The following is a 17,203-nucleotide window of genomic DNA, read 5'->3' as shown; positions in this document are numbered from 1 at the left end:
TCTTCCCTTCCCTCTAAACCCCTTCTCCCTCCTCTCAATTCCAGCAAACCAACTCCAATTAATAACCCAGAGACCTCAAAATGTCTATGTCTCACATATTTCGACCAGCACTGCGCTCCCCGCGCATCTACACCAAACGCACACCCACCTACACATTATCATCATCAGCAGCATCATCATGTCCATCACGCCGCACCTACGCCAGCCAAACGCCCGGCAATCCAGTCATGGAAATCTTCAATCGAAAAACCAAGCACATGCAGAAGGACCGCGCAGCCCGCAATGTCGAGGAGAGCCGCAAGACCGACTACATCAAGGACGAAGTAGCCATGCGGCTATGTGAACGGTTGCTGGTATGCCTTCACCCCCCATCATCCTCCAACACCCTACAGATTTAGGATAGCAAGCTGAATCGTATGGAATGGAATAGGACATCAAACGCACCTTCCCCCAAGTCCTCGACCTCGGCGCCAACAGCTGCAACATTGCCCGCGCTCTCACTATGCCCGATCCAGACCCCGACGCTCCCAACGGCAGCTCCCCACCCCTCAGTACACGCATCGGGCAATTAACCTGCATCGACACCTCCGAGGCCCTTCTTTACCGCGACGCAGACGAGCCCTTCAACGACCAGATCTCTCTCAAGCGGCAAATCGTGCCTGATCTCGAATCCCTCCCCTTCCCGGAGAACTCCTTTGACGCGGTGCTCTCCTCGCTCTCGATTCACTGGATCAATGATTTGCCCTCGCTGCTGGCGCAGGTCAACTCTATCCTCAAGCCGGACTGTCCGTTCATTGCGGCGATGTTCGGCGGGGATACGTTGTTCGAGCTACGGACGTCGTTGCAGTTAGCGGATTTAGAGCGGCGCGGAGGTGTCAGTCCGCATGTGTCGCCGTTGGCGGATGTGAGGGATGTTGGGGGATTGTTGAATAAGGCGGGCTTTAAGATGTTGACGGTGGATGTGGAGGATATTGTGGTGGAGTATCCGGATACGTTTGCGTTGATGGGTGATTTGCAGGCGATGGGGGAGAATAATGCCATCTTGCATCGGGAGTTGGGGCCCATGTCGAGGGATGTGCTGTTGGCGAATGAGGCGATTTATCGTGAGTTGCATAAAGAGGAGGGGTCTAGAGGAGTGCCAGCGACGTTTCGGTTGATTTATATGATTGGATGGAAGGAGGGTGAGGGTCAGGCGAAGCCGTTGGAGAGAGGGAGTGGACAGTTGAATCTGAAGGATTTGTTGGGTGGTGGTTCCATTGGTAATTGATCATGATTTCAGTGGACTTGGTTAATGTATAGTATAGAATATTGTGCTTGTATAATATTGACGAGGAAAGGGAAAAATAAAAGAGGCACATCTAGGATATCATCCTGACGAAGAACATGGGTACACAGAACACACATACACACACCTCCATCTTCAACATACAAAAACCCAAATCAAAACACAACAAGAATCATGCAACTTAAACAGTCCTCCGATCCGTCATGACCCTAACAATCGACCCCGTCCCCGCAACCTCCACCAACTTCTCATGCCAGTTCAACAACACACTCATCTGCTGTCCACCACCTCCCTCACCCAGATTGCGGGCCTGAATCTGCGAGAATCCCGTGCTCTGCGGCGACATGCGAGGCGACTGTGCCGCGCTACTGGGAGCTGGCGCCGCCATGCCCTTGTACCTATACACAACAAAGATTAATTAGTAGGCACATTCACAACCATCACTCAGTGATAGCATAGGAAAGTGAAGTGAAGGGGGGAACCATACAAATACTTCATCAAACAATCCGCTCTCTCCGACCCACCCTCACCGGTACACACAGACTCCAGCACGCGACTCATCTCTCCCTGACGAATACCCTGCAAGACCTCCACCACAGCGGCCAAATGCACCTCCTTTGCGCGGTCATCGCCGCCCAGCGGCGCCGTCTCGAGCACGTACCGCAGAGCTCCCTCGTTGTCGCCGCTGCGGAGGAGCTGGCGCACCTGGTTTACGACGGAGGCGGCGGCGCCGGAGGTCGTCGGGGCGGGGAGAGTGGGTGGGAGGAGAGTGTCCATGGGGAAGTTGATCGAGGACTCAGGGTCCAGGACGTCGATGTTGATTGTGCGGTAGTTGAGTTGGGCCATTGTTGCGGTTGCTGTGCTGGAGGTTTAGGGTGTATATTGATTTGGGTTATAAAGGGGTTTTTTGAGTTGTCAATTGGAAACGTATGTAGCTAGTAGTAGATTCTCTAATTAGCGATTGTGGTGGGTTGGAGCTGGAGCTGAATGGTAGGTAGGCAGCGTCATTACCAGGTGTCCGCGGGGAAAGGAGATGACGGAGGTGGTCAGGTAGAGAGATGCGGTGGGTGGCTAGGAGGGGATGGGTGTGGTGTTCCTAGCGAGGTAGGTGGGTACAGTCTTACTGTGTTTGACCGAGATGAATTGACAGCGTGGAATGGAATGGACAGAAGGAATAAAGAGCTCCTGGAGAAGATGGTGGTGATGAATGAGGGTGAAGTGGCGGCGGAGAGCGAGAGTCGCTGCGGAGTGCGGGCCGGCGGGCCTGAGGCAACCGCTGTCAGGGTCAGGACTAGACTGTTCAATAACAACCATTTCAATAACTATACGTTTTAAGAGGAAGGAATCGGTATTATCACAATTAGGTATGATTGTTTTTGAGATATATAGACACTTCGCTGGGGATTATATTTATCTAATGTACATATACTGCTTGTTTCGAATCTAACAAAAAGCCACCAACTCCATGCACTATCTGCATACCCACGCATGCTTAATCGCTGTATACCCATATATACAGAAGCTCAAAACCCGCTAATTAAACATCATACAAATCATCAAGAAGTCGTAATAGTAATTGGAGGCACCGGAATTGATGTAACAGGCGCCTCCGGCGTCTGCTCTCTCTTCAACTCGTGCAACGACACCCTTCCTGCCTCCTCGTCGGGCAAGGCATCAGTGTTAGTGTCCTGCTCTTCCTTCCCACCGCGCTTCACAACACGCTGGGCTGTTCTTTTAACCGGTCGCAGACAAGAGCGAATCATGGCCGCAAGATGACTCATAGCACGGCCGATGGGCTTGAAGATAAAATTCATGCATCGGACGACAAAGTTGAGAGCAACTTCGCATGGCCCATCGGGGACCGTACGGAGAACAACCGCCCATGGGAGGCAGCCGAGCGCACAAATAATACAAATGGCCCATTGGATCCCATCGAGACGGGTCACGCCAAAAGCCTCTCCTCCCACGAAAATGATCATGATTTGACCGCCGACCATGATGCAGTTGATTCCCAGGAACCAGTAGTTGCGGAACATGCCTTCGAAGATGTTGAACTTGTTGTCCAGTCGTCGGTTGTTAAATTCATTGAAGATCTGCATCCACACAAAGGTATTGAACACGATAGTGTTGAGCACCGTTTGCGGGTCGTGGGTTCCAAGTCGCGACCCGATAATCTGGTTTCCACCAAAGTAAAGCATGAAGGTGATGGCCAGCTGATAGAGAGCTTGGCCGAGAATCATCTTCCACATGATCACTGTAAATAGTGATGCGCTCTTGGGAACAGGCTTGCGGTTGAGAATCTTCTCCGTTGGGGCGTCAGTCGCTAAGGCAAGAGCTGCAAAAGTGTCCATAATCAAGTTGACCCAGAGCAGCTGCACCGCGTTCAGAACGCTCTTGTTCTCGCTGCTGTACAAGGACGAAACAAAGGTCAAGACCACAGCTGTGATGTTGACCGTGATCTGGAACTGAAGGAACTTGGCGACAGCATCGTTGACAGCCCGGCCCCATGCAATGGCGGTGACAATGGACTTGAAATTGTCGTCTAGAAGGATGATCGAACTGGCTTCCTTCGCGACTTCTGTTCCAGCAATTCCCATGGAGAAGCCGACATCAGCTGTTCTCAAGGCTGGCCCATCGTTAGTACCATCACCGGTGACGGCGACAGTCTCGCCTAGTTTCTTGAGCCGTGCCACCAGAATCCGCTTATCCTCGGGTGACGAGCGAGCTAGCACCTGAAGACGAGGAATCACTCGATCCATTTCCTCGTCAGAAAGCTGACGAAACTTGGGTCCTTCCATGACAATGCCGTCCTCTGTCTTGATTCCACATGACGAAGCTATCGCACTGGCGGTTACAATGTTGTCACCAGTGACCATCTTCACCTGTACACCTGCCGCATGGCACTTTTGGATGGCAGCGGGCACTTCGGGTCGGAGAGGATCCTGGATGCCCACAACCCCGATCCAGGTCATGTCGCGGAAAACATCCTCGAACCTAGCAGATTCAGGATCATCTTCCAAGCACCGGGCGTCTTTCGGCGGCCAGCTTGGGAAGTCGCGGTACACTAGTCCGATCGTCCGTAGGGACTGACCTGCGTAAGCTTCGACTGTGTTTAGAATAACCCTTCGGTCTCCCTCGTGCAAGGCATCGGTGGAGATATGGCCGTGAGAAGAGTCTGCCTCGACCATCTGAGTCGTGCATGAGCCGACCATTATCTCAGCAGCGCCCTTGACAAGGAGGCGATAACCCATCGTAGGTTCCCGGTAGACAACCCCCATGCACTTACGTGCAGAGTCGAAGGGGATCAATTGGACAACGTCCGCAGAGGCACGCTCTGCAGTAACGTCCAGGCCGAGATGATCTTTGGCCATTTGCAGCAGAGCCACCTCGGTCTTACTGCCGATGAACTCCTTAGACCCATCCTTCTCTTCCTCGAAAGCAGTAGAGTTCAAGGCGATGCTATGAAGGATGAGATCCCGCTGCTTGCCTGAATAATGCTTGAAAAACTCAGCAGGAGTTGAGACGTCAGATGAGCGTTCCTCGCCTGGGGTATGCTTGAAACTCTTCGAGCCCAAGGTCCCTGCCACAACAGTCATCTTGTTCTGGGTAAGGGTCCCGGTCTTGTCGGAGCAAATAACTGTTGCATTTCCCATTGTCTCACAGGCACGGAGGACGCGCACAAGGTTGTTCTCCTTGACCATTCGGGTTGTGGCAAATGCCAGTGCCAAAGTTACAGCAAGCGGCAGACCCTCTATGGATATCAGTCAGTAAATGTCATTAATCTAGCATGGGGAAACTACTAACCAGGAATCGCAACGACAATGACGGTAACAGCAACAATGAGGATGTCGACGAACTCCTTGCCCTTGGCCGCAGGCGTTCCAGTGTTATGGGATAGATCCGCCACGAACCTGAAGAACAGAGCGAAGAACAAGATAATCGCAGCACTAGGAGCAGTTAGCAAACAATACCATGTGAATACAAAGGAGGGTCGCTCTTACCCTGAGCCTAGCCAGCCGATCCAATTAGCAAGTCGACCCAGCTTGACTTGAAGAGGTGTCGGATCATTCGATTCCTGCAAAGACAGCAAGATCCGGCCGTAGGTTGAGTACGGCCCGACACTCGTGACTAAGTAGGTACCGACACCTTCAAGCACCTTGCTGCCCGAGATCATGAACGGGTCAAGCTTCTTCGTAGCCTTCCCATTTAAGATCAACCGCCCGACTTCATATCCATCAGTCTTCTTCATCTGGTCAGATTCTCCTGTAGCGGAGGACTCGTCACATTTGATGCCATGACCCGAGACGAGAACCCCGTCCGCAGGAATGGCGTCGCCCGGCTCGACATGAAGAATGTCACCAACTGTGATATCGTGTATCGATATCATGGAGACCTTGCCAGATCGAACAGCCTTGACTTCTCGATCATTGTTCTGAAGAAGTCAGTGGTGGTATTCGTCAATAACAGAAGAAAGGTAAGTACTTACACGTTTATTCAGCTTAGCAAACTGTCTTTCCTTCTGCCAGTCATTTGCGGCAGTCACAATAGTGACTATCAGAATAGCCACACAAATCGCCACTCCTTCAATCCAATCCACTCCACTACCTTCGCTCGTAGTCTCATAGATACCAAGGGACAGCGACACGATAGCAGCTATCGTTAACAAGATGATGATCTTGTCGTTGTAGGCTTGCCAAAACAGCTTCAAGAATCCCGTTGACTTCCGAGCAGGCAGTCTGTTCTGACAGAAGACGCCTATGCGGTCTTGGAATTGCGTACCGGACTCTGTAATCAGGGCGTCAATGTTTGGAGGAGCGGTTTCTTTGAAAGAGGCATAGTCAGGGGAAGTCGCTTCCGAAAAACTGATCGAACCCTGCAAGAGAGTCTCATCGACCGACAGACCAGATGTCAGATCTGTCCGCAGTCCTCGTTCCAATCCCTGCATGCCTCCAAGTGCCTGGAACGCAGCCAAAGATTTAGGGTTCTGCATCTTGTTCAATTGTCCTGGAGAGAAGGCGAACTTATTGTCTGGCACTATGAAGTCCTGTTCGTTTCGAGGGTCGGGATTCAAGGCATCGGCCACCGAAACATCATCGTACTCCATCTTGGCCGGGGCATTAGTGGCTTCAGAGTTGGCTCTCGACCTTACAGCTGTATCTGCACTGGAGATGGTAGAGTCTGCTCGCGGCCGTAACGTCTCACCGTCCAGCGACTGAGCCGACGTCCGCGTGTCACTCCGTACCCTGAGCCTGTCTGGCGATAGAGTGGACGCCATGTCCGCGGGTGAAGAAGATCGAATAGATGATATGCTTGTTCGTATTGAGCCGGATGATATAGGGTGCTGCTGTTGGTAAGCGTATGAATATATGGCTCTCTCATTAAGCCCTAGCGCTGTTGAACATACCTCTCTATCTGAAACCCCGAAAGGGTTCAAGAAGCCAGACTGAGAATGCTCGTCTGGGGTCTGCATTGATGCGACCGGAACGAGATCTGATTTGGTAGAGACAAAGAAACGGGCATAAATCCTGGTAAATGCAGTGTCAACTTCAAAGTGTTGCACCTGCTGCTACTGTTTGGTTCTGTGCCCGAGCGACACCCGTTATTAGTAGATCTGGTCTGGGGGCTGTGCTTCCGAAAAGGGTAACCTAAAATTTAATAGTCTGATTGTCTCATAACGGATTTCTTCGTATCAATCCTCATGTCTGGTTCGTATCATCCGTGGCACTGAGAAGAGATATTGTAACGCCAAGGGTCTTCCCAACAAGCACGGGATGAAAAAAAGGAAGCGGTTGCAAGGTCCGAGGAAGAGGCTAGCAAGAGTCCGGCTTTTGCCATACGCCAAAACAACCATGAAGTGTGAGTGAGTTGAGTTGACCCATATGCTTGGTAGCATCACAACGCGCTGCACAGCCTCCTTCAATCCGTCCTATCACCGACGGCGTAGACCAAGGGGTGGAGAGAGGTATGACCCATGGCTGCAACTAACGAGCGGGGGTATATACCCAAAGCGCTTTATCTTAAAGTTGAAGACGCCATGACACCTCCACTCTACCAAAGCAAGTTATATTGCTCAATCTAGACGCCGACGGAGCTCCTGTTCATCTCCAGCGTAATCTTATCTCTCCTATGAGAATGCGAGAAGCAACCCGGAGGGGGGAGAATTAGAACCGGAGGGTTCCTACCTCTGATCACAAGCCTGCAATCACATTTCATCAACTGTATCGATGCGCGCGCAAAACCATGGACAAATGACGCATGCTGAACTCTGAGTGGAGCGTTGCAATCAACGCATACTCAAAAACCCTTCCAGATGGAAATGCCGAGAGAAAAGTGGCCCTTGGAAGTTGCCGCCGGGTGAGGTATAGTTCCAGCAAATGAGTTTCTAGCGGGCGGCTGCGCCTCCTTCATTTAGTTCGGAAGTCAGACGATTAGTCGGTCAATGAGGAGTCACGACATGCCGTTGCCGCCAATGAATTTTAGTTGCGTTCCAGATTTCTTAGTGCGCATTGGTGATCCGGCCTTTCATTCGCCTCGAGCATTCAATCACGTTGACTCTATCCTGAAGAATGTTTGTTTGTCCATGTCCCCCTGTTGCACGGCCACACCTCCTGCGCCACACCTACCACGGATTGTTCCTATTCGCCTCTTCAAGTTGGTTTCGCGCCCCCCCCCCCTGTGGCTGAGGAAATCACCGAGATCCTGGAAAATAAGATTATCTGATGTGGCGTCATGACTTCAACTGGCTGAGGCTTTGTACATGACGAAACGCTTTGGGGTGCGGCGATTAATTCATGCTGGTGCTGCGAGCTGTCTCGGTTGCGGAGATTGGATGCTCTGATCAGGCACTGCGGGTGTGGCTGGTGAGTGTCTAGGCTCTGCTGAGTGGACTTCACGATGGCAAATCTTGCGTCTTGCCAGCTGAGGTGAACGATTTGAGTGAGGCTTAGAAGCTTGATCTGTCGGTTGATGGGGGAATGACACCCACGGAGGCAACAAAGCTGCGATCTGGTGGGATGAGATGAGATGAAGGTGGGTAAGTTGTGTTAGCAGGCAGCAGCACAGTTGTTCAACATGAGCAAACTGCCCGAATCAGCCTCGCCAATAATACATACGATTGGTATTTTCAGCGTTATTCAGGTATTATTGGCTTTACTTTCTATATATCCGCTAAAATTTTGTCTGTAAATTTCATACCGTATAGTAAGTTAACATACAGCATCAATGTCTCTAAAGGCATATCTTCATCATCAAGCCATTCTCAGGAGTATACTCCGCAGTGAGGAGGTATATGCAGTACTACAGCCTCCACAGACAGCCTCGAATCTTATTCTCGAGTTCAATTATTGCCTCGGCTTATTCGTCCACGTTAGCAAGCTCAGCATACCGATTCCCCAAACCGCAAAAGCACTGCTTGGATCGTTCAGACCCCGTATCCTCTGATCCTTTTCTACCCAACACATCCTCCATCGCCCAGGCAATCCGCTCCGCACCCAGCCTCGCTCCCTCAAGATTGGCAGCACCGGGGCCCAAACGAAGAGACCCCAGCCGACCCGTCAAGAAAAGTGGCACATTCGATTGCCACATCAGGTCATCCGTGATGCAAGGCAATCCCTGCTTAGTTTCAATCGGATACTCACGGTTCATGCGTTGGAGCAATGGGAGCTCATTCACATCGGCCTGCATGCCTGTCGCAAAGTATATATAATCGATGCGAGGCAGGTCAGGGATCGGAGGATCTGTCGTAAGACGCCATGTGCGCGAGGAGGCGCAGTACTCCTTGCCGCAGATGACGGTGCGTGGGTGTATAGAAAGCCGATGGGCTGCCACATGTTGCTTCAGAATCTTCTGATACCGTGGCGTGATACTGCCGCCATTACGCGCGGCTTTGATCATCTCAAGGCGTTCCTCGTCCGTGTCTGCGGACCAGAATGCTGCCTTTTCGAAGTTCTTGAACTTGCCCATCCAGTTCAATGCGAGGTCGAAGTGCTTGACTAGAAACCATCTGGTCAGCATCCCCCACGTCTGAGTTTGGATGGATGATGTAGGAGGCTATGCAACCTGCCCACTACCTGTCTAGTACGTACCTTTAAAATCCGACCTCAAAAGAAACCATACTTTGGTCACCCCTCGCCGAATGGCCATATCCACCACCTGCGCTGACGACAGTCCACCCCCAACAACCACCACGTTCGTCTCCTGACGCTGCTTAATCTTGGCTTTCACATTGATACTCGGAAACATGCGAATCTCCGTGCTATGACAAGCCCCTTTCTCTTCCTCACCCGTCAGCTTGAACGGAAGTATCTTCGTCCTCCCCGGCCCAATAGCCAGCACCACCACACGACTATAGAACCGATTTCCCTCCGCCGTAGTAACAGTAAAGATCTTGTCAGACGGCGATAACTCAGAGTGATAGTCGTACGATATATCGTTTACCTCGCACTGCGTGATCATTCCCGGCGCGTCCAGTCCATACCGCGATACAATGCTCCCGCAGTAATCTTCAAACAAGTCCGTCGACGGTGAGAAGTAATCTTTACGATCTCTTTCATCAATCTCAACCTCGCCAACGGCCCTGATCACCCACACAATTAGCAACCCGAACACAGAATATCACTCCGGAACAACTTACTGCGCCCTCGACCTCATCTTCTTCTTCTTATGCTTACTCAACTCCTTCCCCACGCACCCCGAAATCTCCCATAAATCCCTCTCCCTCCTCACCTCCCTCGTATACGCCAACATACCATCCCGATCCCTAGGATCCACATGAAAGAACATCGGGCTGCGCAGCTGCTCAATCTCCAATGTCTTGAACGCCCGATTCCATCTCTCCATCCACTCGTCCCCGGAACTATCCAGTACGAGCGTAGATATGCCCCCATTCCCATTCCCATTCACATTCTGATTCTTATCATCCCCCCTCCCCATATAAGCCCCATCATCCGACGAAACCGACGAAGACAACGACGGCGGAGAAGAATCAGAGCCCGACCCAGAACCAGAAGACGATGATGACCCCCGTCTAGGATAATGCTCATCATCATATCTCTGCCACTTCTCCGCCTTCACGCCCTTGAGTTTCCCGCGGTGCGCCTGTACCAATGCCATTCGACCACTGTGCTTGTTAATCCAGTGGTAGCGTTGGTGTTCGTCGTCGGTGAACATGGCGGAGGGGGTTTCTTCGCGGAGGCGCGCGGCGACTGCTAGGCCGCAGGGGCCGGCGCCGATGATGAGGACATCGAGGATGTCCGGGAAGGAGGAGGATGAGGATGATTGTGGTGAGGTGGTTTTGCCTACCATGTCTGGTTGGTGTGTAGTATGTATGGTTGATGTGGGATTGGTGGTGGAGGCTTCGTAGGTAGTACTAAGTGTGATATAGTAGAGTAGGGCTATTGCTTGAGTGATTGATTGTTCAAATATGTGCATGCAGCAGGGTTTATATTTGATAAATAGATAGTAGGTGATATTTGGTTATGGTGGTGCTCATCACTCCCCCGGGTACTTGGATCCCCAAGGTCCTTGTCGCCCAAAAGGGAAAGTCGGGATCATCATTATTGATAATGTGTTTGAGGTTTGGAGGATGGGTTTGGGGACCTTGGAGACGATTGCAGAGCATGATTTGCTACTATGCTAGGGTTTATGTCATTCTGAGTGAGCTTTGACGCTATTGATTAATGGTTCTGTGCTGGCCTACTATACTGTGAAAGGGTCCGCAGTTGATATATGGAAAGACATTACATTACTATAAGACAAAAGCTATATAACAACAAACATAATTAGCAGCAGCAATGAGAAACCTGTCTCCGCTAAGATTAACGTAGATTATTATTTGTGCCACTTTTTGGGTCTGGGTTCCGTCGTCATTGCTCGGGAACGAGGAGCTCCTCCACCTTCTCGACGATGCCAGGCATCCTGGGGCCACACCCAGCCTCGCACTCGCTTCGCATCACGGCGCTCCCCTATTTGGGGTTCCGGGATCCATTTGTCTTTCTTTTCCGGTAAGATGCGCTGCCGGGTCAGGGCACCTGGTCCTCCCACGTTGAGATGAGCAGATGGTTGTGACGGCAAGGGAACCGATTTTGAAAGCATCAGTAAAAAGTACAAAGCTAGACTGGCGGTCATTGGCACGTCCAGCTCATCGGAATCAGAAATTGGATAGCTATCCAGTATGGGCGACTGGCTCGCCAAGGAACTGTCGCTGGATGGAGTGGGCGAATGCGGATAGCCATAATCACTGGTATATGGCCCCGAGCCGTGCCCACGCTGGTTGATCGCGAGCTTGGTTGGAATTGGCGCAGACAGCTCCAGGAAACCAAAGTAGGGCACATCGTCGCCCTCGTCACAACCTGCCCGTACACACACGAGCTCGATCTCGGTGAGAATGAAGCCGTAGCGGCAAGAGTGCTCGCGCATGCATCGCTGCAGGTGTGCTAGACCGTTCAGATACTCCACCCTGCGGTGAGGCGCTTCGTTGCGCATTCCCGTGTTCCAGCGGTCGAAGGTCTTGACAATACCAACGAGTCGTCCTCTAACAAGGCCTGAGGCGGTTCGTTCGGTGTCAGACGCATAGTTAGCGAGAAAATGTGGCCCGCCATAGTTCTTGTTAGGTGACCCTCGCGGAATAGGAACAGCGTAGAGGGACAAGTGATCCGGGCCTTGCGAGACTGCCAAGGCAGCATTGATACGAGGTGCATAGATGTCTCGGATGACGTTGACTAGAGCTGGCTCGCAATCTGGGGACAAATAAGAGCTCGGAAGGATATTGAGGGGCGTGAGATGCGAAGGGATTGCGGTTTTGAGAAGTTTCGGAAGTCCACTGATAGAGTTGAACGTGGATAGAGAAAACGAAGTCCAACTGCGCAAGTTCCGAATGTCCCACCAAAAGTAATCGTGCAAGCCTCGTGTCGGAATCACGTTCACGTTGCGCACGAGGTTGATTGCTTGTGTCGGGGTGGTAAGGTACGAGAGCAAGGTGGTTGACTGAGAGTTCGTCCTCTCGGTCTGGTGGACGATGCCGATGGGAGAGCATTGTGCACTCGACGCTCGCACGTACCCATATGGTGAGCCGGGAAGCATGAGTGGCACCTGCACCGGAGGGTACACTTTGGGATAGTATGGCTCGGCTGGCGAGTGAGGCGCATAAGGCGGATACACTATAATATTGGGTGTGGCGGGCGTAGCCGGTGTGGTAGGGGAACTCTGAGGCTGAGAGGCGTATCTGATGACCTGTCGATATGCTGGATATCCGCATCGACTTGTCCTTGGATCGTCAACGTTGGAGGCAGAGACTGATCTAGTGTGCGCGCTCGTCGCCTTGCGCTTCTGCGCCGGTGTGACGCTCACAGGAGATGATAATGACGAGCCATTGCGAGTGGTATACTTCGGCGACGCCACGGCCGGGGATGCCATAGGAATGCACCCTGAGGTCTCAACAGCAACCCGATGGCTTGACCGGCGGTTGGAAGCAAGCGGTAAAGAACCAGGAGGATTGCGTGTGTTTGACAGCACCCGCCGTTGACGTTGGGATCCACTGGCGGGTGGAGGTTCAATCACAATGTCTTGAGGTCTGATCTTCGGAAGAAGAGTAGGCCCATGGTGGTGTTGTGGGGGTGAGTCAACTACAGGGCTGGTAGCCGACGTGATGACGGACCAGGGCGACGAGTTGTTGGAGTAAACAGAAGAATCAGAAGCGTTGCGGCTATGCCCCGTTCCACTATATTCTTGCAGATGCAATGCAGGAGGGGTTGAGGGACGATAATAAGAGTACTCCACAGACATCTTGCTATATAAAGTCACCGCAGGTCTGAGACGATTTAGATCAAATAAGATTGCGGGAAAGTCCAGCTTCCCAAGAGGTATCAAACAGGGAATGCTCGCGTAAGAATCTAAGGTCAAATGAATAGAGAAGAAAGAGATGCACTAGGCAAAAGAAGAGACAATGTTGTCGAGTTCGCTTTGTCTTGGTGAACGACTTGACTGAACTGAGGCATAATTAGACTGGAGAACGGTTGGTTATTAAATGTTCTTCAATCTGGAACCCATGAGTCCCTTGATCCAAAAAAAGAGACAGAATCAATCGAACTGCCTGCAGGGGCATGAAACAGATCTGGCTCCATTGCGACAGCCAGTCGCTAACCATACTAGGTAATCATGATGGAGATGGTAGGGCCATCGACACAGGGATGTCGATATCTGCTTGGATGATGTGCAGAGCAAACGATCCTAGGGCAAGCGAAAGCGTTTCATCGACAGTCGCGCGTCAAAAAGTTTCTATATTTGACATCTTCTTCGCTTCTTCAGATCTGAACCAGGCTGTCGGTAGTCTATTCCGACGATGGTTCGTTCGGAATCTGCATAGGATCTATATTGGGTAACATTGGGTGTTTCGTCTATTCTGGGTAATGTAACTAGGATCGATGAGTTCCCGCAAAGGCGTCACGCCTGGGGCATCTATTAGTCGGCGGCAAGCAGGTGTTTGACGTCAAAAAATAAAACGCAAGTGACTGGTACATTTCCACGGCGTGTAGTGCTTGAGGGTGTGCCGTTGTAGAGTTAGCCGCCGAGGTTTGATACCAGGGCCTGGGGGAGCCGCAGCCCACTCAACGGGCATTGGCTATTGCAGTCGAAGCTTGCAGAATGAAGTCGAATACTAATCAACTGATACGATACTCTCAAGTCCAAGAGGTTCTAAGAATATCCCCGCCTGGATGTGTCGATAAATCAGAGGTCTTGCAGGTCGTCACAGTAGGCGCCGGCTAAGACCCCGGACGGCGTCAGGATGCCTCAGTGGCTCTTCCCTGTCGACAGCCTGCAGTGTGCTTGAGCTTTCTCCAACTGGACCAATCACAGACATTTTTGATGAACTTGAGTGCTTATTGTGTGACGAGGTTTAATTGTAGATGGGTCAGACGGAGACTGACAGACACTGTAAAAGGAGAGTCGGCGGGAAATAAAACAATAGAGCGACCTTGTAGCTTGAATTGCTGCTATTCTTGGTCTCGCCTGGTTTCACGCCCATCATGAAGTTCGTGAATCTGGCAAGATGCCTATTTGTCTTTATGTCTCCTAGGCGCTTGGGTTAATCAGTGCAACTTGCAACAGGGTGAAGGTGCTGGAAGAACGCGCCACTCTCTGCACCCATGTCACATGACAAGGTATGCTACAGTAAGCACCCAACAAGCCGATTAAGAAAGATAGAGAAAGACTACAGGCATTTATACATTTTAGTCAGCCACATTATAATCGTTGTCCTCGAACGACTCCTGATGAGTCTAGAATTATTGGTCATCGTCGTATATAATTGCATTCCAGCTCCTGTCTGGACAAGAGAAGGTCTCCTCACTGGGAGGATACATGAACAACGTATGAAACATTAAGAACCAATATAAAGGAGAAAAGCAGACCCGGGAATTGGTAGGAGCATTTCGCTGCCCCCAAGCTCTATTAAGGCGAACCACAAATAAACAATTGCGCATGCTGAAGGGAATCTAGTAAAACCGTCTAAGCAACCGGTCATGTCCAAAGAAGCAAGGTCGAAAGCAAGTCCATCATATGCTCGTCATAATTCATGCCTTAACGTCGTACTTGCGGCGGAACATGTCGTCCACCTCAGTCAAGTAGTAGGTACCAGGGTAGAGAGTCTCGGTGCTGCCAGAAGGCTTGAAGTTCTTCTTGAGGTGAGCGTGCTCACGGAGGGCACACATCTGTAACCAGACGTTAGCAAACTGAACTTCGAGGTGCAGGTCATGATTAGGTCGTTGGGATACTTACATCAACGTAGGACTGAGGAGGAAGAACGTTGCGGTTGCTAAGGCGGTTCTTGAGATCAAGCTTCTCCACCAGGTTGGACACGTCGCCGACAATCTTCACGCTAAGCAGGGAGCTGGCAAGACCACTGCCGTAGGAGAAGAGACCGATGCGCTTGGACTCGCTAGCATCGAAGGGAACGTGGGAGATCAAGCTAGCCAGACCAGCCCAAACAGTGGCAGTATACATGTTACCGCAGAGAGTGGCAACCTCAAGAGCGGGCTTGACGCGCTCAGCGAAGCGCTTCTTGGTCAGACCCATGAAGGTCTTCTCCACGTTCTTGTCAGTGAGAGAAGTGGCGTAGTCCAGATCACGGAGCTCAGGAGCCACTTCGGCGAAAGCAGGGTGAGTGGGGTTGGTGAGGTAGTCGTTGTACAGCATACGAGCGAAGGACTTCTGCACGAGCTTGCAGGTGGGGGCGTGGTAGCAGAGGTAGTCAAAACGGTCCAAGGCAGTCTTGGAATCGTCCTGGGCGGTGCCGTTGGTACCGTTCTGGACCTTCTCCTTCAGGGTCTTCTCACGAGCATTGTAGGCCTTGTAGCAGGCGTCGACAGCCTCGGTGTAGCATCTGAGGGAGAAGTGGCCGTCCACGACGGGGTACTCGCTGGTCAGGTCGGGCTTGAAGAAGTCGTAGGCGTGGGTGACGTAGGAGGCACGGAGACCAGGCTCGAACACAATAGGGGCGTCGGGACCGATCAGCATGGCGACACAGCCAGCACCACCGGTAGGGCGAGCAGCACCCTCGGCGTACAGGGCAATGTCACCGCAAACAACGACGGCATCTCTGCCATCCCAAGCAGAGGACTCGAGCCAGTTGATGCTGTTGAAAACAGCGTTGGTGCCACCGTAGCAAGCATTGACGTTGTCAACACCCTCGACGTTGGTGTTTCCGTGAGGAGCCAAAAGCTGCATCAGGACGGACTTGACGGACTTGGACTTGTCCAGCAAGGTCTCGGTACCGACCTCCAGACGGCCAATGGAGTTGGGGTCGATGTTGTACTTGCGAAGAAGGGAGGAGAAGGTGGTCAGGGCAATGGAGTAGATGTCTGCCGGGAAGTGCACGTTAGCATTGCCACGCGATCATGACATGCGGACGATGTCTGTCATTGTCTAATGCATACCTTCACGGTCATCACAGAAGCTCATCTTGGTCTGACCAAGGCCAATGGTGTATTTGCCTTCGCTCACGCCATCGAACTTCTCGAGCTCGCTCTGGTCGACACACTAGAAAACACAGGGACATATTAGAACACAGCTCAGAACAGACAGGAACAGAATCGAATGACGTGGCAAGACACACGAACCTGACGAGGGAAGTAGACCTCAATGGCCTTGATACCAATGTTCTGAGGACGGGCAGCCATGGTGAATGTGTAAAGGAGGAGGGGTAAGTATTAAGCGGAAAGTGGGACAGTAGAGAGTTTAAGACACAAAACACTCAAGAAAGAGAGCTATTGCGGAGAGTATGATGTATGGGGGGGGGGAAGAAGGGAGGTGAAGAAAAGATAATTAAAGGTAAGAGGAAGAAAGTTTGTTGGAAGAGAGAGAGGGAGAGAAAAGGAGCTGAGAGAAGGTGAAAGAGGAGAGTATAAGTAGTGAAGCTCACGATATACTAGAGGGGCCCCCCGAGGCCAGCGGGCGAACGGTTTCCCAGGTGGTCACTGGCCATCGGCCGGGGGCAAAAGAAAAAAAAAAAAAGCAACGAACTGGGTCGACCCCCGTTCCTATGCAGCCAGACAATACTTACGGATCAGCTAGTGTGCTTCTAGTGCGTGGCCTAGTGGGTCCATCTGGCTTGGTCTGCGGGCTGTGGTTGGTCGGCGCCCTGGCCTGCCCTGGGGTGCCTGAGGTTGTCCCGGCGGTGTTCTGGCAGTCACGCCGCCTCAGATCTATAGTATAAGATGGTCTTGGGGTTATCCAAGTCACGGCGCATCATATCAACAACTTTTCCCACGATAAACACCATTTCCCCCCATGACCGGGACAGGAAAAGGGATCGAAATTGTGGATGGGGAGTTTCACCGGAGAGGACTCCAATTCAAAACGATCCACCTCCTAATTTCCACAATTGTTGAGAGGGAGAAAATCTGATGGTGTCCAGGATCTGGT

The 17,203-nt window shown here is 51.7% G+C and overlaps 6 protein-coding genes across 6 annotated transcripts; 1 reads left to right on the top strand and 5 right to left on the bottom strand.

Moving 5' to 3' along the window:
- Nucleotides 1-27: 27 nt before the first annotated feature.
- Nucleotides 28-1,267, top strand: BO79DRAFT_242824 (uncharacterized protein; the record flags this gene model as incomplete). The annotated part of the gene is made up of 2 exons (XM_025685235.1): nucleotides 28-353; nucleotides 431-1,267. The coding sequence occupies exons 1-2, from the start codon at nucleotides 81-83 to the stop codon at nucleotides 1,265-1,267; spliced, it is 1,110 nt and encodes a 369-aa protein (XP_025544119.1). The 5' UTR covers nucleotides 28-80.
- A 15-nt stretch (nucleotides 1,268-1,282) lies between these two features.
- Nucleotides 1,283-2,473, bottom strand: BO79DRAFT_165964 (actin-related protein 2/3 complex subunit 5 family protein). The gene is made up of 3 exons (XM_025679282.1): nucleotides 2,297-2,473; nucleotides 1,773-2,220; nucleotides 1,283-1,683 (listed from the first exon to the last, which is right to left on the bottom strand). Exons 2-3 carry the CDS (start codon nucleotides 2,129-2,131, stop codon nucleotides 1,467-1,469), a joined length of 576 nt encoding a protein of 191 aa, XP_025544118.1. The 5' UTR covers nucleotides 2,132-2,220; nucleotides 2,297-2,473; the 3' UTR covers nucleotides 1,283-1,466.
- Nucleotides 2,474-2,682: 209 nt separating this feature from the next.
- Nucleotides 2,683-6,473, bottom strand: pmcB (putative calcium-translocating P-type ATPase(PMCA-type)). Its single transcript, XM_025682091.1, has 4 exons — nucleotides 5,772-6,473; nucleotides 5,287-5,717; nucleotides 5,090-5,232; nucleotides 2,683-5,036 (listed from the first exon to the last, which is right to left on the bottom strand). The coding sequence occupies exons 1-4, from the start codon at nucleotides 6,387-6,389 to the stop codon at nucleotides 2,842-2,844; spliced, it is 3,387 nt and encodes a 1,128-aa protein (XP_025544117.1). The 5' UTR covers nucleotides 6,390-6,473; the 3' UTR covers nucleotides 2,683-2,841.
- A 2,055-nt stretch (nucleotides 6,474-8,528) lies between these two features.
- BO79DRAFT_284756 (FAD binding domain protein) lies at nucleotides 8,529-10,588 on the bottom strand (the record flags this gene model as incomplete). Its single annotated transcript, XM_025688284.1, has 3 exons — nucleotides 8,529-9,276; nucleotides 9,370-9,860; nucleotides 9,918-10,588. The coding sequence occupies 3 exons, from the start codon at nucleotides 10,586-10,588 to the stop codon at nucleotides 8,639-8,641; spliced, it is 1,800 nt and encodes a 599-aa protein (XP_025544116.1). The 3' UTR covers nucleotides 8,529-8,638.
- Nucleotides 10,589-11,113: 525 nt separating this feature from the next.
- On the bottom strand, nucleotides 11,114-13,066 carry BO79DRAFT_137144 (uncharacterized protein; the record flags this gene model as incomplete). Its single annotated transcript, XM_025678107.1, has 1 exon — nucleotides 11,114-13,066. The coding sequence occupies one exon, from the start codon at nucleotides 13,064-13,066 to the stop codon at nucleotides 11,114-11,116; it is 1,953 nt and encodes a 650-aa protein (XP_025544115.1).
- A 1,465-nt stretch (nucleotides 13,067-14,531) lies between these two features.
- On the bottom strand, nucleotides 14,532-16,639 carry erg13 (hydroxymethylglutaryl-CoA synthase). The gene is made up of 4 exons (XM_025682090.1): nucleotides 16,399-16,639; nucleotides 16,216-16,318; nucleotides 15,059-16,140; nucleotides 14,532-14,991 (listed from the first exon to the last, which is right to left on the bottom strand). The coding sequence occupies exons 1-4, from the start codon at nucleotides 16,456-16,458 to the stop codon at nucleotides 14,854-14,856; spliced, it is 1,383 nt and encodes a 460-aa protein (XP_025544114.1). The 5' UTR covers nucleotides 16,459-16,639; the 3' UTR covers nucleotides 14,532-14,853.
- Nucleotides 16,640-17,203: the final 564 nt, after the last annotated feature.

This window comes from Aspergillus costaricaensis (assembly GCF_003184835.1).
Source record: "Aspergillus costaricaensis CBS 115574 unplaced genomic scaffold BO79scaffold_3, whole genome shotgun sequence".
In the NCBI taxonomy this organism is placed as follows: domain Eukaryota; kingdom Fungi; phylum Ascomycota; class Eurotiomycetes; order Eurotiales; family Aspergillaceae; genus Aspergillus; species Aspergillus costaricensis.
Note: the sequence above shows the minus strand (reverse complement) of the source record. Positions and strands in the feature narration are given on the sequence as shown.